This window comes from Abramis brama (genome assembly GCF_963993115.1).
Source record: "Abramis brama genome assembly, chromosome: 13".
Lineage (NCBI taxonomy): Eukaryota > Metazoa > Chordata > Actinopteri > Cypriniformes > Leuciscidae > Abramis > Abramis brama.
In genome coordinates, this window is record NC_139975.1 from 29,501,250 (window position 1) to 29,528,880 (window position 27,631).

Sequence of the window (27,631 nt, forward strand, 5' to 3'; positions counted from 1 at the left end):
AATGTTTTCACTGACCAACTTAATTTTATTTTGTAAATATAAACAAGTTTTGATTTTGATGGCTGCTACACACTCCCAAAAAGTTTGGACAGAGGCACGTTTACCACTGTGTCACTTCACCTTTCCTTTTAATTAGGCTACACTTTTTAATCATTTGGGAATTGAGGATACTAATTGTTGCAGTTTTGCAAGTGGAATATTTGCCCAATCTTGTCTGATAGAAGACAACTGCTCAACAGTCCGTGGTTGTCACTGTCTGATTCTCCTTTTCATGATGGGTCATCATACATTCAATCAGGCACATCCATTGTATGGTGCAGAGTGTCCAGAAACCACTCAGTCTTAGCATGTGCAGAATGAGGCCTGGCATTGTCTTGATTACCAGGAAAGATGTCATCTTGATGGCAGTTTATGTCTCTGTGCAATCCAAATATATGCCTCCACGTCAGTGATACTGTCACAGAAATGCAAGAGTTACCCATACCTCCAAGAGTTACTCCACATAGAACAGATGTGTGCGTAACAGAGATTCCAGTGTCATTTCTTGATGCAGCGTCAGACTGTGTTCAGTGAAAATGGTTTTCTAAAGTACTCTTGAGCACATGTGGCTGTGACGGTTTCTCATGCAATGCCGTCTGAGGGGTCAAAGGTTACGCAAATCCAACAGAAGTCTCCTGCCTTGCCTGAATCTTTTCACAATATTATGTATAGTAGAAGGTGAAAGACATAAATTCTTTGCAATCTTGCATTGAATAATGTGATTTTTTTATATCGTTTGACAATTCTCTCATGATATTTGGCACAAAGTGGTGAGCCATGACCCATTACAAAAAAAACAAAACAAAACAAAAAACCTGAGAAGCTCTTTTACACTCAATCACAATCCCCTCACCTATTACCAATTCACCTGCTCATTGAGGACTGTTTGAAAAGAGTTTAACTTGGATAATCTTTTCACTTTTATTTAGCCTCTCTTCCAACTTTTTTGTAGTGTGTTGCAGCCATCAAAATCAAAATTTGTTTATATTTACAAAATACAAATATGTTGGTCAGTGAATGGAAATGGGTTGTATATAGAGTTATGCAAACTCAATTTCCTTGTAACTCTCAAGGAATTCTAAAGAGAGTTGTTATGCTTTTAAGGGAGACTCTTAAATCACCTGGCACTTTAGCTATCTCTGGACACACTTGAAACCCCTGTTGTTGTTGTTGTTTCACATCCTTTATCAAACACATACCTAAAGGTAACATGGAAAAAGCTAAAATAATAATGAGTATTTTGTTATTAATCTTTAATTGCTGCTTGCAACTTATATTCACCACAGAAAAATAACTCGTCAAATCCCTTATTTGCTGTTTTTATAAAAATAAATCTAGCAATACGCTGAAGCTATTTCATCTTCTAAGAATTTGAAAGCTCATTAAAAAATCCTGTTCTACCTTTTTTGATTATTTTGCCAAAGTTTGGGTTATCATGTGCTGTATTTTATTTATAATTGATGTTTTGCTTTCATCCTTTGCTCTGCACTTATATTGTGTGATACCTTTTGGCATCAATAAAAAGAAAAATGTATTTAAGCGTTGGAGCAAATGGAGGCATGATCAGTTTGGGATCTGTTCCTCACACAAAGCAATAGTTTGGCCACTAAATAATTTGAATATTTGTAATCTTTGAATAAATTATTTTGACTTTCATTTGTTGTTATTTTCATATAATTTTTAATTATAACAAGAAGTGATTCTTTTCGGATGAACCTATAAATATATTTGACTATAATTAGTAGAGAACAAAAGCAAATCTTTTGTTTATGACTCGTATGCTTGTGCAGACCATGACTCATAATGACAGGCTATAAATAATGAGCCTATTTAAAACTATTAATTAAATAACCCTTAAATAAGAGCTTTGGGGGAGCTAACGGTTTATGACTTACACAAACGAGATGGCATTTTAACGGTTAATGGATCTTTTTAATGTTTTTAATGCCCAATTCACATGAATTTGAAATCAAAACTCTAGCCACTCATAGACATTCTTATAATCCCAACGAATTACACTGTCAAAAAGCAGTGAAAGAACTGAGGTGTCCATTGAGCCTCCTTATTTACAATTAGGCAACTTACCAAAAACAAGAAACCGCTTGTTTTGGTTCCACAATAACAAAATGTAGCTCGCATCATCCAGCCAGAGAAGCAGCAGACACGTCACGCATCATTTGCGTCACTGACGGCGTCCTCCGTGACGTCACGCGCACAGGGGCGGGAGTTTAGCGAAACCCAGGCGCCAACAAGACAGTTTTAATATAGCCTACTGTGCCGGAGTCCATTTAGGTTCAGGCGTAGTGACGTCGGATTTATTTATGGAAATTTGCTAATTGCCATCATGTACCCAGAGCGCTTGCTTGAAACACTCATATTATCCACAAAAACGTTGCCTAGCCATAAGCCTTTTAAATTACTGTTACTATAAGCTATATAAAAATGATCTCTTTATGGGGAGAAATCTTGGCACTTTTTTCACTTTTCCCCCTTCGAATTTCATTACAGTATTGCACATAAGCGTGTTTGATCAGACTGTCATCGATCCTCTGCTGGGATGTAACTATATAGAAAAGTAGAACTACATAGAAATGTAACTAAACAGAGTCTCGGTGAGGAGTGCCTAATGCATTGGACATGACAAGTCTCTGCAGAGATCTATCCTTGACGTGTACAGGAGGGAGGGGTTGATTGATGTTTGGTTTTGCGTCTCTCTTCATCATGAGAGCAAGAGAGGGATGAGTCACTCGCTGGCTGATATAACACAGCACTGCAGCGCCTGTGTAGCTCACTGCCAGTAAAACACCACACCACGAGTCTATGTGTGTGAACAATACAATATTTGGCAGATTCATCGTATTGGACAATATTCAATTTAAGGTAGAAATCATTCAGCTTTAGCTAAAATACCGATTTTAGATAAGTAAAATAAAGTGGAATTTCCGAAAAGGAAGTTACCTCTATTGCAGAAGAACCAATGGCAGTGTGGGAATTATGAATTGTGTACGCATTTAAACTGCATCAATGAAACAAGATGTTCAGAGATTAAAGATAAAGTCTTATTCATCTTCAATTTCCTGAACAGCCAGTTTACCAGTAAGAAATGCAGCCTTGCACAGAAATAAGTGTATTAATCTCATACATGCGCACATTGTAACCGAGGCTTGCCTTGCAGATACTTAGTATTTTTCACTTGATATAATCACATTTTTACACAAAGAAAAAACAACAAATGGAAACTGCGATTTTCTTTATTATTATTTTTCTCTCCGAGGCTTTTAATGACATGGGAACCTTCTTTTATTTAATGTTTTTCTTTCTTTCTTTCTTTCTTTCTTTCTTTCTTTTGGAAAAAGCTGTTTAGAATAGATAACCCATCACAAGTGTCACTGTCGTTTAACAACACTACATGCACATACATGTGCGCGCTCTTGACACCTGTTAACTCTCGTTCCGCGGGCTTTTGATATGTGCCATTGTTGTGACTCGCACTACGTGGACTACCTCAAAACTCTGACGCCAGGTCGCCATGGAAACTGCTTTAAGCTCCGGGCTCTGAGAGAGCAGAAGGTGTGGGATATTTAAGAGTTTCAGAAGCACTATCTGCCTGAACAGCGACCGCGCTCCTGCAGCTTTTCCCAGCTCTGGAATTCAGCAAATGAACCTTAAACGACTGACCCGATGACCAAATCACTGTCGGATTAACCCTGAAAATCAACATTGACGCCACTCTTACGTTTCTGCACATCGAGTGGTGAGTTGAAAACTCCCATCTTTGTGTGGACTTGAACTCATTCGTATTGACTTTGACTTCTAATCTTGCCACATAGCTGTATAAATATTTGTTATTTAATGATGCATTGGCGACTGTTTATTATTGTTGTTATTATTATTCTATTTTTTACTTAATGGTTTGACCACTGTCAAGTTTAAATTACGAATCGCTAGTTCGCTACAATAGCTGTTCTCTGCCAAAGTTTGAAAAACCTTATGACGCTGGACTGGCAACGCAACATGGTAACAGTGAATAGCCTACCAGTGAAAGAAACAGTGAGTTAGTAGCCTAAGTGGATACTTTTATGGTAGCCTAGCGATGACGACAGCATTTTTTACTGTTACATCGATTCCACATTTAATTTGTATTAACACACACGCTCAAACATAAGCTAAAACAAGCAACGCACTGTTCCTCAGACCTGTCGATTCATGTTTGGTTTAACGTTTAAGAGGCATTCGTTTGTCTTCCTGTGATTTGAGAATATAATGTCCTCATTTATTAGAACTTTTTTAATATACTTGGTCTGTAAGCAGCTATTGTACATGGTGAATAAAGATAATTATATGTTCAACACAATACAGGCAAATTGTGAATCGATACTGAGGTTTGGAATGTACTATGCGCGTTTAAATACATAAAGAACGGGCTGATTTTCTGGAACCTGCTGGCGTGTATCTGTGAATGGATGAGCAGAAGTACTTCGATGACTCACAGCGGTTTATTTGCGGGAGAGGGGCGGGGGAGGAAAACATCATCGTGCTGCAGCGTCACGGCCAATGTGCACATTCGTGTGTGTCTACAGACAAATGGCCCCAAAAATACTAATAAAGCTCTTTTGCCGAAGTGAATAATCACGACAGGGACAGTTAAAGTGAGACAGACAGTGAGATTTCACTTTATATGTCAGTCTTGCATGTGGGATTGAATTGCCGTGACGTGTCGGTAATGACGCCATAGTCATAGCAGGACCGACGTCACGAGGCGACGCCCCCTCAGTCAAGATGAATGGCCAAACATTGGCAGCCTAGTGTCAATAGACTACAAAATCACTTTTTATTTAAGTGCAGTATGTTTCATTTTGGTTAAGCATGCTTCCACATGTTAAGTTGATCTTAGCACACCATGAAGACTGCAGCATAGAACATTTCAAGAACGTAAACAATGACAAAGGAACTACATCGAAATTGCGTATGTCTGGCCCTAAAGTATTTCCAGTGGTGGGATTTTTATAACCCAGAATAGTGATGGCAAGAACGATTAATATCCGCAAACCTTTCATACGGTTCTTTTCCATGAACTATTATAAAAATAAAACATTCCGCAGTTACGTCATCACACAATGACTTCACTCGTATATTGATTTATTTTCATTCGCTTAAGTTAGTGGTGTTTGTTGGCACGGATTCATTCTGTGAACCTGCAAGTCGAATAGCACACTGTATGTCTGAACTGGCAGTCTGCATCTTGGACAAGTTTACAACAACAATAGGCCTACATTTTTGCACCTAACACAGTACATTACATAGACATTGATGTACAAACATGGATATTTTATGCTTGTATATAAAAATAATAAAATAGTTTTATAAACTACAGGATTTAGCTTAACAACTTAAGAATTATTATAATATGCATGCACAAAAATCTATAGTACAATTAATTTACATCTTTCAACAGAAAGGTTTTTGCATGTTTTAAAAATAGTCATAATGCTAGTCATAATGCTATGCTAGTAATAATAAGAATATTTCCAGTATATAGCCTACCTCTGGCTTGCACAAAGTATCAGCACTTGTTAGACTTTCGCAAATTCTCGGAAATCTTCTTCAGTTAGAACCAGTTCATTCAGTTCTTCTTCTGGGGTGGACAGGACCGAAAATCTAACTTTCAACTAGGGCGGCACAATTTAGGAGAAAATCTAGGTTAATTGCGATTTTTTATTTTTTTGTTAAAATTGCGATATAAAATGTGATTTTTAAAACAAATCAACAACAACAACAACAACAAAAAAAAGATAAAGAACATCAGTGTCACATATCAACCTAGTCACCATCCTCTGCACTACATTTCCCATCACCCTCCTTGGCTCCCACCTGCACATCATTCACAATCACTCACACCTGCACCTCATCATCACTGCCACTATAAAGGCACACTCCTCACCACAGTTCCTGGTCCGACCTCGTTTTCACTAAGTGGACTATTCTCCCTGTCTCCAGCGTCTTCCTTCCCTCTGTGTCTCCGCCAAGATCACCCTTTGGACTCCACTACCCTGCTCACCTCATCCCTGCACCTTTGTTATCAATAAATCACTATTCACCATCCATCTTCCTCTCCTGTGTCTACTTACCGTAACAGAAGGTCAGACCAATACCGCAAATGGATCCTGCAGTGCAGCTCCTCTGCATCGACCAGGACCAGCTTTCTCTCGAGGCACACACCACGGCGTTCCTCGATCTGGCGTGCCTTACCTCCTACCCAGACCGATCATTCAGTGTCTTTTACCACACAAGCCTCAATGCCGGCTCCCGAACTATATACCCGAACTGCCGGCTCTGAACCCGGTCTCCTGAGCTGCCGTCTCCGCCCTGGCCGCCTGAATGGCCGACTCCGCCCTGGTCGCCTGAATGGCTGACGCCGTCCTGGCTGCCTGAACCATAGATATCATATATAAACGCTAGATGTCTTATGGCGCAGTCACTTCCGGCATCACCGTTCGGCCATCTTGTCACAGGCAGGCTTAATGTAAGGTGAATGATCAGCACGCACACAAATCCTCTTATCTCGCTGAAATCTTGACGGATTTACAAACGGTTTGGTTTCTTACAAACGTTATTAACGTGGCTATAATTCTGAATGCTTGAACATGTATGTTATAATTATTCATATGTATGCAGTGTATGTATGCAGTGTCATAACTACATCTCTGACGTTTATAACAAACCAAACCGTTTGAAAATCGGTAGAAAATTGAGCAAGTTATGGTTATTTAAAAGTACATGCACCATTAAATGAGTGAGCGAGCTGCCTGTGGCATGATGGCTGCCACGTGCGGACGTCGACCTCCATTGGCCAGCAGCGCGCACGAGACATCTAGCGTTTATATATGATATCTATGGCCTGAACCAGCACTGCCCTGGAGGCTTCCTGCTCCAAATAGGCCACGCCCTCGTCAGCCTCCAGGGTGACCCCCCCCTTCCACCCCAGAGATGTTATACGGCACGGGGATGTGCCTTCCAGGAGGGGGGGGCTTCTGTCACATATCAACCTACAGTAGTCACCATCCTCTGCACTACATTTCCCATCACCCTCCTTGGCTCCCACCTGCACACCATTCAATCACTCACATCTGCACCTCATCATCACCCTCATCACTGCCACTATAAAGGCACACTCCTCACCACAGTTCCTGGTCCGACCTCGTTTTCACTAAGTGGACTATTCTCCCTGTCTCCAGCGTCTTCCTTCCCTCTGTGTCTCCGCCAAGATCACCCTTTGGACTCCACTACCCTGCTCACCTCATCCCTGCACTTTTGTTATCAAATCACTATTCACCATCCATCTTCCTCTCCTGTGTCTACTTACCGTAACAACCAGGTTTGTTGTGCTTATATATTAATATGACTAATAATAATAATTATGATCATAATTATTATTGCTAATTAAAAATATTAAAATACCACAAATATTACTATTGTAATAAAACTCTTATTATTTTAAAAAATATATCTATAATATATAATAAATGTAATAATTAGAAAATATTTTTATTTGACAGAAAACACATTTTACGAAAAACTCCAGGGTTACCTGTTAACATGAAGGCAGCCTATTACTGTAAATCATTAGAAAGGTCTAAGGATTTATTATAAAATATATTATTATGATAAAAATGTGTGACAATTTCTTAATTTGTGTTCAAGTGGTAAAATCAAAAAGGGAGTCCATGTCTTTAATATGAATTATGCATCCATCTCTTATGCATCCACTGTGAAAAAAAAAAAAAAAAACTTCTGTACACTAGAGAAAAACATGGATTATCATGTTTAATGTTTACATTTCCTTAGAGAGAAGTATTATTTAGTAAAAGTAAAAAAATATATATATTTACCCAAAATAGGATTGTCTATTTCATTCATTCTAAAAGCTGGAGGGCGCCTTCGCCAAGAAACTAAAAAAAATGCCTCACAGAAGTAATATAACTTATGGCCCTGTCCCAAATGGCACACTTTATATGCACTTTCGGTCTTGTGGACTTACAATGGCTGCTGTGTGCACGTGTTCGTTAAATGAATTGTTCACCCAAAAATGAAAATTAGCCCATGATTTACTCACCCTGAAGCCATCCTAGGTGTATATGACATTCTTCTTTCAGACGAAATCAATCGGAGTCATATTAAAAAATGTCCTGTCTCCTCCAAGCTTTATAATGGGAGTTAATGAATGGCTGATGAAAATTTGAAGTCCAAAAAAGTGCATCCATCCATTATAAAAGTAATCCATATGGCTCCAGGGGGTTAATAACAGGCCTTCTGAAGTGAAGCCATGCGTTTGAGTAAGGAAAATACCCATATTTAAAACTTTATAAACTATAATCACTAGCTTCTGACAGATGGCCATACGAATCTAAATTTTAGATTATAAAGTTATAAATATGGGTATTTTTCTTACAAAAACCCATGGCTTCGCTTTAGAAGGCCTTTATTATCCCCACGGAGCTGTGTGGAGTATTTTTTTAACATAGATGGATGCACTTTTTTGGGCTTCAAATTTTCACTAGCCATTCACCCCCATTTGAGGAGACAGGACATTTTTTTTATATAACTCTGATTGATTTTGTCTGAAAGAAGAATTTCATACACACCTAGGATGGCTTCAGGGTGAGTAAATCATGGGCTAATTTTCATTTTTAGGTGAACTATCCCTTTAAGTCCATGAGACTGTAGGGTGTCCCATTTTTCATTTTTTTCAGAGTAGGGAATGTCACGAAAGGTAGGACTCACTTACGGCATTACCAGCAGCAAATGTGGGGCAGTATTTAATAATTTAATAATAATATTGAGTGATATTGTATTTTCTAAAGAAAATCATCAATATTTGTTTTCTTTCTTTGGCTTTCAGGTTTTACAATTTATAAGACTTGAATGACTATGAATTAATACTATGAATTAATAATTTAATTATAAATATTGTGTTGTTGTTTTAATGAAAAAATTATAATAAAATAATGTGTTTTCTCTATGCCTCCCATAAATAAATTAGACTTGTAGAATTGTAATGATTTATGACTCCTGTGTGTGCCTAATAATGATATAACGCTTTTTAATGAATGAAGGTAAACAAAATATAAGGATTTTAACAAATAAATGTATTCTTTCTATGGCTTCCAGTAATCTGCAGCTAACAGAGCAATTTGTGCTCTTTTTACCGTTCAGTAAAGCGCATTCCACAAACCTTGCAGTCCTACTGTACGTGTACTAGCGATATAACGAGAGAGAGAGATAACATAAGTTCTAGAAACTCAGAAATAAGAAAACAGAACTAAGCTCACTGAAACAATGTTTCAATGAAAGGACAAAACCTGACAAAAACCCTACAAACACAAGAGACACAGCTGAGAACAACCAGGGAATAATGAGGGCAAACAGAAACAAGACAAAACTACAAACTAAAATTCTAAAAAAAAACTAGAGCACAGAGAAAATATCCATTACAAGTGGTTTGTGACAGTAGACCTACTTATTTTCACATTCAGATTGTGAAGTCCAGTACCAGCTCCTAGCCTGTAAAATTTAGATAGGGCAGATTCTGGGTCTTAGTGCTAGTTTATGATAAACATTTTGTAAGCTTTATATTCTAATCAATCGTTTCCATTACAGATTTGCAAAAAACTATTGCGAAATGACAGCGTTTCCATTAACCGAAGTTATGCGACTAAAACGTAATTTTTTCCTCTCGCGATAATTCATTCCAAAAATCATGGCGACGGATGTTGGTAGGTTTACGTATATCCCAGCCACTGCACTGGCCATTATTATTAATCGAAGGAGACGTTTGTTATCCAAGCATTAATGGTAAGGAAAGTCCCTTATACTTGGACCGGCTGGTGTTTCTGGGTGTTTCTCCCTCATATCTGCTTCAAGGTCTTGATTCCTACTGAGGCTTCAGGGCATCCGGGTCCTAAATTATATCGATAACTGGATTATTTTGGCCCAGTTGCAGGAGCTGGCAGTTCGGCTCAACACAAAGAAAAGTGTGTTGGCACCCACCCAGAGAACTGCATTTCTGGGGGTGGTGTGGGACTCGACTACGATGCGGGCACAAATGTCTCCCGCACGTATCGAGGCCATCCTAGCATGCTGACCAGGATAAAGCTAGGCCAGGCCATCACTGTGAAACATATTCAGAGGTTGTTAGGGCTCATAGCAGCTGCGTCCAACATGATACCATTTGGCCTGCTGCACATGAGGGCCCTGCAATGGTGGTTAAAAACCAAGGGGTTTTCCCCAAGGGGGAACCCATTCCGCATGATCAGGGTTACGCGCAGATGCCTTCACTCCCTATCTATGTGGAAGAAACCTTGGTTCCTGCCCCAAGGTCCCATGCTGGGAGCGTCATGTCGCCGGAAAGCCGCTTCGACAGACGCATCCCTCACGGGCTGGGACGCGGTCATGGACGGCCGCTTCTGAGATCATGTTCTCTATGCATACTGGCGCATCAGATCCTCCTGTGGTCCCAGGGGAGACTGTTGTCTCTCAGAGCAGCATACATCACCAAGGGACCAGAATCGAGGGGCAGACATCCTGTGGAGGCAGGGGCTGAGGCCTGGGGAATGGATACTTCACCCCAAGGTGGTGGAGTCCATATGCGAGAGGTTCGGTCCAGTGGAAGTGGATCTGTTCACATCTCGAAGAGACGACACACTGCCCACTGTGGCTTTCTCTCCTGCATCCAGCCCAGTTGGGGTTGGATGCCATGATGCAGGCGTGACAGAGGTGGTGCCTGTATGCATTTCCCCTGATCGCTCTGCTCCAGGGAGTTCTGGAGAGGGTCCATCGCGACAGGGTCAGTCTACTCCAAGTAGCCCCATTGTGGCCGGTTCAAGTATGATTCTTAGACATAATATCGCTCCTAGAGGACCCTCCATGGGAGTTCCCCATCAGGAGGGACCTGCTTTCGCAGGCAGAGGGCTCCATATTCCACCCTCGGCCAGAGCTGTGGATACTGTGGGTCTGGCCCCTGAGGGGGCACAGTACCTAGAAGCTGGCCTGTTAGCAGGAGTAGTCGAGACCATACTCAGCTCCAGAGCTCCATCCATGAGAAAATTGCACGGCCTAAAATGAAATGTTTTCACCATTTGATATAGAGAGCGTAGCGTGAACCCAGTTAATTGCCCAGTGGCTTCAGTGCTGGAGTTCCTCCAGGATCGCTTCTCTGCTGGACTTACCTCATCCACACTCAATATGGCTGCCATTGCGGCTTTCCACACTCCTCTGGGTGATGGCCCTTTGGGAAGACAACAGTTGGTCGTACGATTCCTCTGTGGGGCTTGGACGATGAGTCCTGCAACTCGGATCTGGCAGTGGTTCTCGAAGGGCTGGTTGAGGCCCCCTTCGAACCTTTAGAGTCAGCTGAGGCCAAGAACCTTTCACTCAAAGTAGCTTTTCTCTTGGCAATCATTTCTCTTAAAAGAGTAGGAGATCTTCAGGCCCTCTCTATATCTCCAGAGTGCCTGGAGTTTGCTCCTGGAAGAATTAAGGGGAGACACAGCAGGCAAAAACGTCTTCTTTCAGACTTGTGGTGAAAAAAAAGTCCAAAATACACATTTAGGTCTTTATTTTACTGCACGTTGTCTATTTGCGTCTGTAGATTTCTCCTAGATTCAACAAAAGTTGGCGTGCTAAATCAACATGCTGCTCTGCTGTCTGCACCCTGTCATCACATATTATGTTTGAAAGCTCTCTCTCTCCTGTACAATGTTGCCGGATCCCAATATGGTCATTTCCTTTTTTATCAGCAATCAATCGTGAAAGTACAATGGGGCATTTCACTCTAAAAGCGAAATCTCATTGGATGATGTCAATTTTAAAGGCCGTTTTCTCAAAATGTTTTTTTTTTTTTCTCATACTCTGAGCCAGAAATCTCCACTTCAGCAGCACTTACATACACCAAACTTTCCAGTTGTATTCCTATATATACTCTAAGGTTTTTACAGAGAGGTTAGTTCATATATCATTCAGATTCTGATTATACAACATTTTATACATAAAAACTCCAAAATCCCCTCTGTAAAAACCTTTGACTCTAATATTTAGAACGTGTCACTTTACGGTTTCCATGGTGACACGTCATTGCTTGTCACGTGACACACCGCAGCAACAACAGCGCTGAATGAAGGATGATCTGCTTTTATGTCATTTTTCCTTTTTTATTCAAAATATTCACAAATTTGTTAGCTATGACATGAAATATCTGATATTCCGATTGTCAAATATATGCAAGTGGAAGTGTTTTGTTGTTTAAACACCTTTATAACGAATGCGTTAGTTGAGCTGCATGCGCGATGGGCGCCGCCATGTTAGTTTGTGCCGCAGTTCAGAGAATCGGATCTGTTGGATTTACAACACGTGAATTCATCCACTTCTCCTGAAAGTAAGTGGCTGGTGAACTGGGAGAAGAATAGAGTAAACTTTAAAGTTACTTACACAGTGTGTATCTGATATGAATAAAACGTGTCAAATTATAATGGAAAGGATTATTATTGCCTCTTCCATAGACATCAGTGTGTATTTTACAAACTCTAAATGTATTGTTTTTTTTTAGTACTTATGTGAATTTATATGTCTGAAACCTAAAATAAACATTATGTGGTTGAAAACACTGAAAAGTTATGATATATGACAGCTCTGAGTGCGCCTGTCTCTGGCTCAGCACCAGCCAACGCGCGAAAGCACATTTGAATTTAGCAGTTGATCACGTGATGCACTGACCGTTCTAATCACACCGGTGTGATCGTACGCTCCACGGACCAGCCTAGACTGATCACACCGGTGTGATCGTACGTGTGAAAGGGTTAACTTTGACTTTTAAATTAAATTAATGTTTGGCCATTAACTTTTAAATGCATCATTATGCATTAATATAAGGAGAGTCTCTGCATTAACCCTAAAACTGGCAATGAGATCTGGGTGTAACATAGTTTTTGTCGTATTTTTTGGGGCGTAAGAATGATTTTTTTCATCAAATCCTTTTATCATTTATCACAGCCTGGTTTGTCTTGTATGCTGGTCACATGATTTGTTTAAAAAATGTTGTGATTAATTAGTCAGCCTGACCTAAATCCAACATGGCTGCCCAGTGGTGCAGGACATTCAGATTTTGAGATAAGTAAATATATATTAAACTTACTTTTCTTTTAGAAAAAAATAATACTAACACTGCTAACATTAATTATGAACATTGTCTTAAGGTGCTGAAAAAGAAAATTTATAAAAATGTTGTTCATGTTGTTATTTAGCACGTTTTGAAATATATGTTACACCTGAGTCACATTGCCACTTTTGGGTATAAAAAAGGGATTAACCCTACTTTTGACTATCTTTGTATTCTGAGGTTTTTTTTTTTTTTTTTTTTGTTTTTTTTTTACAAATTATACAATTTACAGGTTAAACTGATACAGCCTGTCTGTCTTGAGTATGCTTATATTTTATATTTAATCAAAATGAATTCTAAATGTTTATTTGTTTTTATTTCTGAGAATCTCTTGTTTATTTGTACCCTTTGAAAATGTTAGTGACAATGATTGACTAAGAACTGCTCATGCATAGTTAAAAATGCAAGAAAAATGGACCAATGAACAATTTTTTTGCTGCAAATAAAAAACAACAACAATATTACAAACCTGTCATCCCCCTGTTTGAGAATATATGTAATATTGCACTATCCAAATTTAAATGGTTGTAATTCAAGAATGCTTTAGGAGCTGTACCAAAAATAGCCACTGGGTGTTTTTTGTAACAAATTAATTCATTTTTAGTCTCAATACAGTCTCAGACCTTTCCGACAATATGTGTTTTGTCAAGATTAGAAAAGTTTTTTATTATAAAGTAGTTAAAATCAATTTTGTAATAAGAAACCTGACACCACCCACTAGGTAAGGAACTAGCTAAAATAATTTAAAGTACCATTTTTATGGTAACACAAGGGCCGATTTCAAAACGGTTTTCACAGGCTGAATCGTGAAAAGTTTGTAAGCTTTCCAATGATATATAATATGTCAACATTATATGAGTTGAAGTATAGGATATAATTGTTTTAAACATGCAATGGCAGTTACAGTTATAGATTTGGTCATTTTGTTTTATACCCTAAACAGGCAATGTGATCTGGGAGTCACAACACATAAAATCCAAAATACATAACATTTTTCAAAAATTCTTGTGGATATGATTTACTTAAGTCCAGATGATATAAAAATGATTATTAATTATTTGTTGCTTATCATTTTCTACTCTTGCCTGTTTAAGGGTTAAAGTGCTTCTGCATTTCTCTCCGATATGATAGGAAATGAATTGAAATGTGGAAGATTTTAACTGTAACAAGATGACTGACAGGCCAGTTTACAGTAACAGAGAGCAACCGTTAGAGACTCAATTGTATGATGTGATAGTGTGTCCCAAAGCTTGTCTACTCTTTTGCTACACACTCAAAAAAGTTTTCTTCACAAAAAGAGCATACTTTTAAGGCGTAGTATAAATAGGCAAATTGGAACACAGCACTGATGTTAAATCCGTCTCTTTTGTCCACTTTCAACCACTTCTGTCCTGATTTCTACGAGGGAAGGGTCTATGGGCAGGTGAATGTATGGGTTTTGTCAGATCTTTTGATCTAACGGACAAAATAAGCTAACATAATTTACATTTGAATGCACACAGAAACGACTGAAAAACATACGGAGAGCAGCAGCTTTTGTTTCTCCTCTGACAGCCGCAAGACCACACTGAACGCTGTGAATGCGTGTTAGAAATCAGGAATGCTGAGAGATCATAGAGCTTGGTAACCATTTCCTCTTCAAACCAAATTTGGGTAAAACCCCGTCTAGCTAGCCTACTTCCTATAATGTTTACGCCAAACAAGTAAGTTTGGCATCGGGCGAAAAAAAAAAATTGCCACTAGATGGCGGCCCAGATTACATAGTCAAAGGATAATTCAAGAAATTAATTGATGAAAAATGCAACTAGAATTGTCTGTGACAGACTGTTACAGTGTCTTTCGTAACTGGTAGTGAGCTGTTATTCTGTGTTAATTCCTGTTGTAGGACAGTCATTGACAAAAAGCCACATTTGTGTGGCGGTGTCCGGGTTTTACACTGGATAAATTAATAAAGCAGTAGTGACACGTAACCTGGCAAGTATCTTCATTCACCAACTTGCAACACAGTCCGCCTTGCTAAAACACACATATGTGGGAGATGCGGAATGGATAAAAAATAAGTTTTAATAATAACTTGATAATAAAAGAGGACTTGCGGGGATTCCGACAGTTTGAGGATCTGTCATAAAACTGTCCCTTAAATGCTTAAATGATCACTATATATAAATACATGGTATTTCATTCTGCATGTCAGTGCTGCATTGTGTTAGCAGCTTATGGTCCAGAGTTTTAATGTCTAGGGGCACTAAAATTTACGTTCCATTGGCTTTTATTCATATGCACGTGAATGCAGGAGACAGGAAAAATGCATATTTCTAGCATGATATTATCTGGTCCATTTGTTTTTTTGTTTTTTGATCAGGTAAATTATGACAGACAATAGTACGCAGAGATGAAGAATATTACAAAATAGAAGACTAAGCAAGGATTATGTAAAGAAAGTAAAAGGGCATTACATAGACATATGATAAAAAGAAATACATTTTTATAGTACAGCAGAGTGACCGGGGGAGGAAATTCCAGAGTTTGGGTGCAATAACACTGAATGATCTACCTCCCATAGAAGAGAGGCGACACAGAGGAACAGAGAGAAGGCCAGATTCAGATGACAGAAGTGATTGGGTCGAGATGTAGGGGAGAAGCAGATTGCATAGATAGCTAAGGAGCCAAGCCATGCTGGGATCCAACGTACAACATTTAATGTTTATCATATTGCGTTATCACAATGGATCTCATTCACTAATAATTACGTGGAATTACACTTCTCATGAAAAATCTCTGCCTAATTCACAACACGTTCGTACCCTCATGAATTTGTTCTTAACATCGTTCTGATGTTAGTGAATTTGGAGTATTCTAAATGAGCGGCGGTGTGCACGAGGTTAGTCATTTGCATAAAACACAACCAAACCATCTCCTTATAAGGGCTTTCCGCACACGCTCCTTACAGCCTTCCGTCACTCTCGTCAAACTTGCCGCTGTTTGCAGCCGCGCTCTTTCTCGATCCTCGAGCAATGCCAAGTGTGCCATTCTCACCAATTCTCATGATAAACACCTTTTATACAGACCCAGATTACAGACCTCTCATTAGCCAGCTGTACATGTGCGTATATCTGCGTTTTTCAGAGAAACCTCGCAGTTAAGCTATAACACAGCTTTTCTTACTCCTCAAAGGTATGTAAGAAAAGTAATTAAAGTTCATCCATTCATGATAAAAGTGCTCCACGCGGCCCAGGGGGGTTAATAAAGGCTTTCTGAAGCGAAGCGATTTGCGTTTGTGTAAGAAAAAGATCCATATTTAAAACTTTATTGACTAAAATAACTAGCTTCCGGCAGAAGACCGTACGCATACTATGCAAGTCGACTTACGCCACAAGAGTAACCAGTGACGCATGTATTACGTAGGATGTAGGAGTATCGTAAGTTTAGACGCCTCTCGCGGTTCAAACAAACAGGGATGTGAGCAACAAACTCAAGCTCCTCCAACATTTCTCTTTAAGACTTCTAATTCGTGACTGGTGTTTTGTTTTGGTCTATCCTCTGCACTTCCGCGCTTGTCATTATGTTGTGCGTCGGGTCAGGGGTTTTTCTTCCGCTGTAAATCGATGCATACGGCTGTCTGCCGGAAGCTAGTTGTTTTAGCCGATAAAGTTTTAAATATGGATATTTTTTTACACAAACTCATCAGTTCACTTCAGAAGGCCTTTATTAACCCCAGCAGAGCTGTGTGGATTACCTTTATGATGGATGGATGCACTTTGATGGACTTCAAAACACAAACAGCCATTCACTGCCATTATAAAGCTTGGAAGAGCCAGGACATTTTTTATTATTCTCCGATTGTATTCGTCTGAAAGTAGAATGTCAAATACACGTAGGATGACTTGAGGGTGAGTAAATCATGGGGTAATTTTCATTTTTGGGTGAACTAACCCTAAAGGATTAGTTCACCTCAAAATTAAAATTTACTGATAATTTACTCCATCCAAGATGTTCATGTCTGTCTTTCTTCAGTGGAAAAGAAATTAAGTTTTTTGAGGAAAACATTTCAGGATTTTTCGCCACACAATTGGCTTCAACAGCAACCAGAATGTTGAAGTTCAAATCAATGCCGTTTCAAAGGGCTTTGAAGTGCTTCAAAGGGCTCTGCACGATCCCAGTCGAGAAATAAGGGTCTTGTCTAGTGAAACGATCGGTCATTTTCTAAAAAAAATAAAAATGTATATACTTTTTAACCACAATTGTTCGTCTTGTGCTGGTCTGCGACGCGCCACGTATTATGTCATCGCGTTGGAAAGGTCACGAAAAAAAAAGAAGAAAAAAATAATAATAAATTAAAACAAAGATGTCGGACAATTTTGAAGTTGGAAGAGAAAATGAGATGGAATTTTTCGCCCTTCCCTACCTTTTTGAACCGGAGTACACAGACAAATAACGATAGATGACATGACGTGTGACCTTTCCAACGTGATGACGCAATGCGTGGCGCGTCGCTGACCAGCACAAGACGAACAATTGTGGTTAAAAAGTATATAAATTTTTATTTTTTTTAGAAAATGGCCAATCTTTTCGCTAGATAAGACCCCATTCCTCAGCTGGGATCGTGTAGAGCCCTTTGAAACGGCATTGATTTGAACTTCAACATTCTGGTTGCCGTTGAAGCCAATTGTGTGGACAAAAATCCTGAAATGTTTTCCTCAAAAAACTTAATTTCTTTTCCACTGAAGAAAGAAAGACATGAACATCTTGGAACATCTCATGAACTCCCTCTTTCCCTTTTTTTTTACAGAAATTTGAGAGATGCTGTCTCAGTAGCCATTGTTAATCCCCTAATTCCCATAATGTCAGTGTCTTACTCCCTATTCAACAAATTTTGGTGCCAGATTTTGTCACATGGAATGACAAAGTTTATTGGACAAACAAAAGCGTGAAAAAAAGCGTTGAAAACTTGAAGCGTTCTGCAGTTTACTGACGTAGTTTAACACCTACAGTAGTTTAGTATGTTCTCGACAACTGCTGGCAAGTTTGGCCACTATATTGCACTTAATTAAAAATAACTAGAATGTTATACGTGCCGCATATCTATAATCAATTTTATCTCTATCTGTATTTCTTCCAGATCTAGTGAATGTGATAGAGATGGAAGATGACCGCCGTTTTCACAAACTGACACAAGAGCAGGTGGAGACTTTGGACCAAGTTCTTACAGAGGTCATTCCCATTCATGGCAGGGGCAATTTCCCAACTCTTGAAATCAAGCCTAAAGACATTATCCATGTGGTCAGAGACAGACTGATTTTGAAGAAAATCAAGGTGAGAGATGTCCGTCTCAATGGCTCTACAGCCAGTCATGTGCTGGTCAAAGAAAACGGCACCAGCTATAAAGATTTGGATATCATCTTTGGTGTGGAGCTTCCCAAACCGGAGGACTTCCAGATTATTAAGGAGGTGGTTTTGGGCTGTCTGCTGGACTTTCTACCTAAAGGAGTCAACAAAGATAAAATCACAGCTCTCACCATGAAAGAGGCATATGTACAAAAAATGGTCAAAGTGTTCACTGAGCATGACCGTTGGAGCCTTATCTCCCTCTCAAACAACAGCGGGAAGAACGTAGAGCTCAAGTTTGTCAACTCTCTACGACGACAGTTTGAATTCAGTGTGGACTCCTTTCAGATCATCCTGGACAGCATGCTACAATCTTATTTGGATGCTGAAAGGAGGAAGTTTGAAGAAGGGCAAGAGGGCCAGGACTCTTCTTCAGCTCAAACAAAAGGGATTCAGTCAGCCCTAATGGATGAACCATTCCTCAGCTCTTGTGACATAAGGCATTACCAGAAAAGCGACACTGACATGTCCTCCAAAACTGAAGACATGCAGACTTTCTACGACTCTCAGTGTTATTGTAAAATCAGTCAGAAAGAACAGTCTAAATATTCAGAAAGAGAACCAACTTGTGAAATATACAAAGATGTTGAAAAAGAGATGGTTGAAACTACAACTATGCCTGTACCTATGGAGCAAGTATCAGAGCACCCTGTAACAGTGCATGTGGAGGAAAAGAATGAACTTCATGAAAATGTGTCTTTGCATACAGAGACACCGCTAGAGGTAAATACAAATGAAATAGGTATTGACTCAGGAGGGGGAAATGAACTGGTAGTAGTAAAAACCTTGTCTGTTAAGGAAACAAATCCCCCAGGTAAAACATATATTAGTGAAATGGATTCTGACATGTTAGACATAGAGGCAGTTAATTCCAAACCATGGCTTGAAATGGTACATACTGACTTCTCTTGTCTTTCAACAAAAGGGACCTTTGGTGAGCGATGCCCATTCCAACCTGCTCCCATTACATTTCTTACACAAGCAGCACTAGAATCATATGCTGAGTATCCTCTGCCACCCCCTGCCAAGAAAAACAGCCAAAATTCACAAATGGTTGTTCTCAAGCATTCCTCACCCAAACCTCCTCGGAAAATGTCCAAAAAGACAACTCCTGTGCCATGTTCACCAGAAAAATCTGTGTCAAATAATTTGGATGTTAATACTTGTCAAATTTTGCCTCCACCTAAAGCTTGCCTAAATGAATCATTACCTATGCAGGTTAAATTGTCAGGTTTTACCACAAAAAGCTTTGAATTATCCAGTTCATCAGAAAAAGACTCTAAAGAGTCAAAAGAACTGTCCACTTGTACTGGAGCTTTTACTGTTGCTGCTCCAGAGAGTGGTAAGCATTCAGAAGAGACACTGTACACGAGTCTATCACCAGAGGAAAGCCTTCAAAGTCGAGTGCAAAGCTCAGAACCAGAAACTGGTGAAGCTACACATGTCAATATAGTCATCCCTTCATCCAATCCCAGTAATCTTCCCAAAGATCAAAACAGGATAAACCAGCCTTTTACCGAAAGTGTTCAGACAGCACAGTGTCAGGCAATGGTACCTCTCATCAGTGTGAATTCTGAGCCTTTACTTCAGGCAAATGACAGTTATCACCTCAACTTAGCCTCTCCCAAAAAGGAAGACAATGAGTCATGTGCCCAAGCTGATGACCCCACATCGCCAAAAAAATGTACTTCACCCTCAGTTTCTAAGTCAAACTCTAAGGCAACAAATTGTGCCTCTCAGATATTAAAACCACTGTCTGCAGACCATACTGTTGATTCAGAAGTGGCAGGGACCAATTCTTTGTGTTCTGAACATGAGGTATCACCTCAAGTTCACAACTACCCCGTTTCCACTCTGCAGACTCAGGAACTTCTTGTGCCAAGTCCACAAACTAAAGAACCTCCAGAACTATTATCATATGTATTAGAACCACTTGTTTCTTTACCAGAGGTTCAAAGTCTCACTGTATCAGCACCACATTTTTCAAAGTCACTAGAACCTTCCATATCCTCAACAGCAACAGAGACTCCTAGAATCTTAGAACCTCTTTTAGAACCATCAGCTATATCTCTGGATGTCATGGAGCCCTCTGAAGTATTCCTCGAAGTTCTAAAACCATCTGAAGTACTTTCACAGGTTTTGAAACCCTCTGCAGTATCAATGTCACATACGTTAGAAATGTCTATGTCCTCAGTAAGTGAGGCGGTGGTTTCCAAGATATCAGATCCATCAGCTTTAACAGACATTAACATGCCCATACTCCCTTCCAAAGAGTTGCCTTGCATTACAGTGATGGCGGAGAGCATGTATGGTGACTTTGAGCAGGCTATGGATCACCTACGTTACCGGCTAATAGCAACACGCAACCCTGAAGAGATCAGGGGTGGAGGCCTGCTCAAGTACAGTAATCTGCTTGTCCGGGACTTTAAACCTGCCTGTGAAACTGAAATTAAGACACTTGAGCGCTACATGTGTTCACGTTTTTTTATTGACTTCCCTGATGTAAACGAGCAGCAGCGCAAGATTGAATCATATCTGCGCAACCATTTTATTGGAGAAGAGAAAAGCAAATATGATTACTTGATGACACTTCGGAGAGTGGTCAATGAGAGCACCGTGTGCTTGATGGGGCATGAGCGCCGTCAGACTCTCAATATGATTACCATTCTAGCGCTCAAAGTCCTGGGTGAGCAGAATATCATTCCTAATGCCAATAATGTTACCTGCTACTACCAGCCTGCACCATACATGACAGACCACAACTTCAGTAACTATTACATTTCAAATGGCCAGTCCCCACTTATATACCACCCCTACCCACTACACATTCACATGCAGACTGGACTAGTTTAGGTCTAGATACATTTCCACTACAAACGATCTACCCTTGAGCTTGGGTCCAAACACTTAACTGAGAAAAAAACAAAAAAACAAAAACAAAACCGGTTTGAGGTCCTAAGGGTTGGACAATGGGATGTCACGATTAATAACTGATGATGACCACCACTGAGAATTTTACATAAAAACATTGGAGCTGTTGCTCTAGCAATATGAAGGTTAAAACATGTGTCTCATGCATTTAATTGAAAACAACAATGACAAAATAAATGGTTTTAAAAACAGGAAGACAGAAAAAGACGGCAATATATAGTGACTATAAAACTAAAAATTAGGAAAAAACTTTGCTAGGCCTGCTCTTCTCTTATCAGAGGTAGCTGAAAAGTCTTGTTTTAACACAGAAACAAACAAACACTGAAAAAGACTAATGCTTTTGATAGAAAAAACTATTTTCAATAATTTAATGCTTTATTGGCATGACAGAAAGTGCAAGAGAAATAATAAGCATGCAGCCAATGCTATATTACATATTAAAGTACTTTTGTTGTCTGAAACAATTAAACTAATTGTTCCTGTCTTGTTTTGCTCTAAGAAAGTTCAGTAAGATCAGTGTTCCATTCCTTTTTTTCTGATTTCTGATTTCTGTTTGAATTAAGTATTTTATATGTTGTGATATTTCTTAGTTCATCTACTGGGTGTCTGCTTTTTCATTCCTGCAGCATTTAGCTCCAACAAACCTGCTTGGTTGGACATTTCCAGTAACCCTAAAGACCTTGATTAAAGCTTTAGTTGTGTTTAATTAGGACTAGAGCTAAACTCTCCTGGAAGGTGGCCCCTCCAGGAGCAAGATTGGAAACTCCTATGCATTCATTATTTCACCAGAATCATACATCTTCAGAATTTAAAAAAAAAAAGTGCTCCATTCCTCCTCATTGCTCTTATTTACTATGACTAAATGAGAGATTTTCAGGAAAAAAGTTTATCTGCCCAATGTCTACATTTCATATTTTCTATTTTCTGCAGTGATCTGCACAATTAATTATTTATTTATTTATTTATTTATTTATTTATTTGTTTGTTTGTTTGTTTGTTTGTTTGTTTGTTTGTTTGTTTGACCAAAATGTAAAATGTGCTTTGGAATTAACTGAATTGATGATAGAGTGAGATCTCACTGAGAGAGTGAGATGCAAATGTTACTTCCAATCGTGGACAAGTACAAAAAAGAAAACAGACCACAAAAAAATATCTATGGCACACAAATTTTGATTTTACATGGAGAGTAACAAGCGGTCTTCTTTATTTTTCTTTCCTATATAATGTAAATTTAGCCTAAAAAGAATCCATGTGAGGACATTAAATGATGTTATGTAATATTTCTTTGTATTTAACAGAACCATCAGTGGTGCTTAAGACTTAAATACATTTCCACTCTTTTTTACATATTTGTGACAAAAATGCATATATTTTTCCAAGAATGTATGTGTATTACTGTATTAGAGCATACATGAAAGATTACACCAGCCATATACACAGTATTAACATAAACTGAAACTATAAAGTCAGGACCAAAACTATAAAAGTGTACATTGTGGGACAGTATGACATGAAAACTAATGTCTTCAAAATGTATTAAAGAGATTTGCCTAAGTAATCATTTTTTCAGAAGCAAGAGAAAATATACAGAACTTGTATGATATTTTGGCTTTATTGAAATTGTAAAAAGAAATACAATTTCTTATTTTTAGGTTATATTGAAAATATAGTTAACAGTGTTAGCATACATTTGACCTTGATCTTATACAATGCAAACGTTTAATAGATCTTACAGAGATATCATCACTGGTATAGCTATTCAAACTTGTGGAGTTTCTTTTTCCTGTGCAGACCTACAGTTTTGTAAAGTATTGGCTTGACTGTATGATGATTTCTTGTCTAACATTCTGTTCTACCTTTATGTAATTGTCTACCTATGAAATGCAGCCAAAACCTGTAGTAACACTGTGCTTAGAAATAGGTTTAGACTGAAATTGTTTACCAAGATGATGTACACCCATCATGAAATCCTTAAAACAGTTTATATGACCAAAATTATTTTTGCAGGAAAACATTAGTGCCTAAATGAGCAGGAGAAAGCTGTAAAGTAGGTGAAGAGAAAGGACAACACTCCTGTAAATGCAGCAGTCAGTTTTTTTTTTTTGTTTTTTTTTTTTTTCAGGTGTACATTTTCTCCTTTTCTCATGCTATTTGTGTTGATGTCAAATGTAGTTGTTTGCTGTGGCTAGTTTTTGTTCATGTAATAAAAAAGGATCCAAAAGATCCACTTCATCACAAATTAGTATTGTTGTTTTGTTTTTGTACAATATAAGATAACATAAAGCAAGCATCTATTAATTTTGTGTTGAACTTCTTCCTTTTCTTGTACCAAACGAATGATGATTGAAGAGCAGAATCAGTTTAGAAACGCTCGGCTCCGTGTGCTGCACACTTCCTTACATACCCATGTCACGGGGAGTGGTTCGCGATGCAAATCTCACTCGCCTATATCCATTGGCTTGTTTTGTTACAACTCGAAGGTGATTGGGCTCTCAGGCGAGATCCCAATTTGTCAGTCGTTCTGCTGTAACGTTGAATTTGACTTAAGTCATTATTCATACATATAAAATAACTGTAACTCAAACTTATATTTACTTAACTAACACTCCAACAATATATTGGGGTATAATTTTACCATTGTGACATTTATGTTGGGGTATGGTTTTCATTATATATACAGCCACAATAATTGTATTACACTATTTAGACATGTTTGAGCACATAACTCAGCCACCTACCCATTTGTACAGTAGTGGCCAAAAGTTATGTCCGGAGAGGATATTTGCACAATATTTGCATTTAATGACACTTCAGATTCAATTAAACAATCAAAATATGAGGAGAATGTTATATTGTGAAGAAGAATACACTAAAGTTGCTTAAGGTATTAAAACGACAAAATTATCTGGCAAGAAAGCCAAACTCCAGCATTTAATGAAATGTTTTTTTGTTTTTTTTGCATTATGCAAAGAGGGCATAGGAAAACAAAAAGTTCACAGGAAATAAACCATAAATTGACTACAATGTAAGCAGTTAATAATATTTTGTTGGTTGTCACTTGTTTTTGATTCCAGCATTCCTCTGGGCATTGACTCACTAAACTTTATGCATATGTCATTCTTAACTACTTTCCAATCCCCCTTAAGTTCTTCCCAAAGTTGAGCTTCATTGGAAGACCTGCATGACTTATCACAATTCAGGTTTATAATTTTCCAAAGATTTCCAATGTCTTTAAGGTCAGGGGACTGAGGAGGCCGCTTGAAGACTTAAAAATTTTGCATTTGCAGTGTGTTTGGGATCATTATCAAATTTGCTAAATACTCATTTGATCTCCAAACAGATCCTCCATACTTGGCTATATTTTGTTCAGCAGGATTTCCAAGTATTGGTCCATTTTCAAAGTGCCAGCAACTTTGTAGATCCTTCAAACACCTTCTGCAGACATGCATCCCCAATACCCCTGCCGTGCTTCTCCTACGAACATACCTGACACCATTCAAAGCTAGGTTGTTAAATTTTCACTTGGTTGGACTACAGAACACAGCTCAAATCTCAAATCTAAAACCTTGATGGCTGAATGTGCACTTGACCAAAAATGGCATCTACACAATTTGGTATGTTTCAGTGGGTCATGATAAATGGTACAATTGGAACTTGGAAGAAGTACATTAGTTGAAAAGTGGTAGGTATAGGGTAGGGGTGGAGTTGGGTGCTCCAAAATATCTATGAAAGTACATATTTATAAAGTAATTTCTACTTTTACAAATGCATGCTGGGGAGAAGTCGAACTGACCATAGGGTCTGGTTCTTGTGGTCTTTGCTGAGGATCTGTGCCAATGGCTGTTGTGTCGACAAGGTCTTCACATGGGATCTGTCATTAGGGCTTGCATAGTTGTTATGGTCTCTGTTGGCATTCAGGTATGTTGTGGTCGTCACTAGGAGCAGGTCCACCATCTTAACTAGATACGTAACGGATCCGGCTGACTATGGTGACCTCGGGATAAGGATGAAACAGAGAGACTAATATAAGCATATATGCCATTCTTTTAATGATGTAACAAGTACATCGGGTGTTATGGGATTTGTGTTCTCTGTTCTGGATGACCTAATTTATGCAGCTGAACATTCCTTTAACTGATTCTAATCCTTTAATGCAAGATGTGAAGGGGGCCAAGGTGACCAATATCAGGTTTTAGATCATTAGAGATTATAAATGAAACCATTAGTTTCCAAAGCTTTCAAAGAAGTTTATGATATTTCCATACTAGTTTTTCACCTATATACTGTAGTTTTGCTCCAAAGGCGAAAATGATATTTCACTTGCACTCTTGACTCTATGGCAGCCCATAGAACCACTTGCTGGAAAGTTGTGAAATTTGGCATAAAGAGGACAGTTTCATCATTAACCACAGCAAATTTTCTAACTCAATCCCTCTAGCACCATCTACTGTCCACATTTTCACTCATGTTTATGATAACTTTTGAATCATAAGGGATGGGAAGGGAGCATGTCAAATTGCGAGGCTATATCTCCCTAAAGCTTTCACATATTGTGGCAAATCTTGGTAAATGTCATCACAAGCTTGACCTGAGGCTACTTGCATTGTTTTGACACAGCACCAAATGAAATATTGATATTTTTGCTTATAACTTCTGATTGGTTTGCCCAGAAATCAAGAAACTAGTAGATCCAGTAATCCAATCCAATAAACTAGTAATCGAACTAGATTGACAGATTCCTTGAGTCATACAGAGAACACTGATACAAATTATGCCATATTTGGCTGAAATTGCTGTCTGCCATTTTTAATTTCTTTGAAAACCTTTTTAAACTTTTCGTAGACTGTTGGTTCAGTTTTCACCAAAATCGTTTCAGATCATCTTAGAACCATTATGGCTGGGTAAAAGATAGATAGATTGTAGATTTCTCAATTTTAATCATTTCTCATTTTGATGAACCGCTGTCGATTCTTAAATCCCAAGAATCGATCTTTCAAGGTGATGATACACAGGGCAACTTTTTGAGCAATGTTGCTGGGCAATCTTGCAGAGCGATTGTTCCTTGGGCACTTTCCCATTGAAAATGGGCAATACATTTCTATCTGGATAATTTAGATCGGTCGTGGGCCCTGTGTCTCATCTGGTTGCCCGTTGATGACAACATTGCCCAGGAATATTGCTCAAAAAGTTGCCCTGTGTATCATCACCTTTAGTCTATGCTGTTTTCAGCACAATAAGCTTTGTGCTTTGTTACTTTTGATATGAAACAAAGTCGCATCTTTCAAATTCAGTCAATTTTATCACAATATTCAAACAATAAATACCTCTTTAGTGCTGTTTAATGTTGTGTGACAGATCGCTGTAGAGCCTCAGTTCAAGTGGCACGTAATCCATATCATATCTAATGTCATTTCTCATGTTTCAACCACGGAAAGACACCAATAAAACTTGTAAAAACTTGTAAACAATGTCACATGATGTTACATTTACCTCAGAAAAGCTATTCAATGTCCACAAACACGTTAGTCGGCTAGAAAAATTAACTCTATAGTTTCTATGAACTCTATACTTTATTTTGTGTAATTTAAATGTAAGTAGCCAGTTTAGTCAGTTCATTTTAACCTTTAATAGTATAGTAATGTATCAACTGGGGTTGATGTAAAAACTGTATCGTTTACAGCATTAGTTGACAGATTTTTTTTTCTTGAGAATATTTTCCATGTACTGTACCAGAGACATACTCCAATTAATCGATATCGAAGTCAATTCAGCTCACAAGCATGTGAATCAAAATTGAATCAAATCATGAAATTTGTGTCAATATGTAGCCCTACGAACCTGTCACAGTCACCGTATCTGCACTACATTCCTCATAATCCTGCCTGGCACTTACCTGCATGCTCACCTGCATGTTACATGTTACTGCAATTACTATCACACACACATGCACTGCATCTCCCTTATCTACAGTTCTGATACTTAAGCACACACCTCATACCAGGGGCCTGTACCATGAAGCCGGATTAGGTGGCTAGCCAGCTATGTTTCAGCTTAGTTTCCGCCAAC

The 27,631-nt window shown here is 38.6% G+C and overlaps 1 protein-coding gene across 1 annotated transcript; it reads left to right on the forward strand.

Moving 5' to 3' along the window:
• Positions 1-3,607: 3,607 nt before the first annotated feature.
• Positions 3,608-21,629, forward strand: tent5d (terminal nucleotidyltransferase 5D). The gene is made up of 2 exons (XM_084133305.1): positions 3,608-3,793; positions 18,369-21,629. Exon 2 carries the CDS (start codon positions 18,389-18,391, stop codon positions 21,485-21,487), a length of 3,099 nt encoding a protein of 1,032 aa, XP_083989431.1. The 5' UTR covers positions 3,608-3,793; positions 18,369-18,388; the 3' UTR covers positions 21,488-21,629.
• The last annotated feature ends 6,002 nt before the right edge of the window (positions 21,630-27,631 follow it).

Bases quoted from the DNA above. Each gene is read 5' to 3' on its own strand.
- tent5d (XM_084133305.1), top strand. From the start codon at position 18,389: ATGGAAGATGACCGCCGTTTTCACAAACTGACACAAGAGCAGGTGGAG.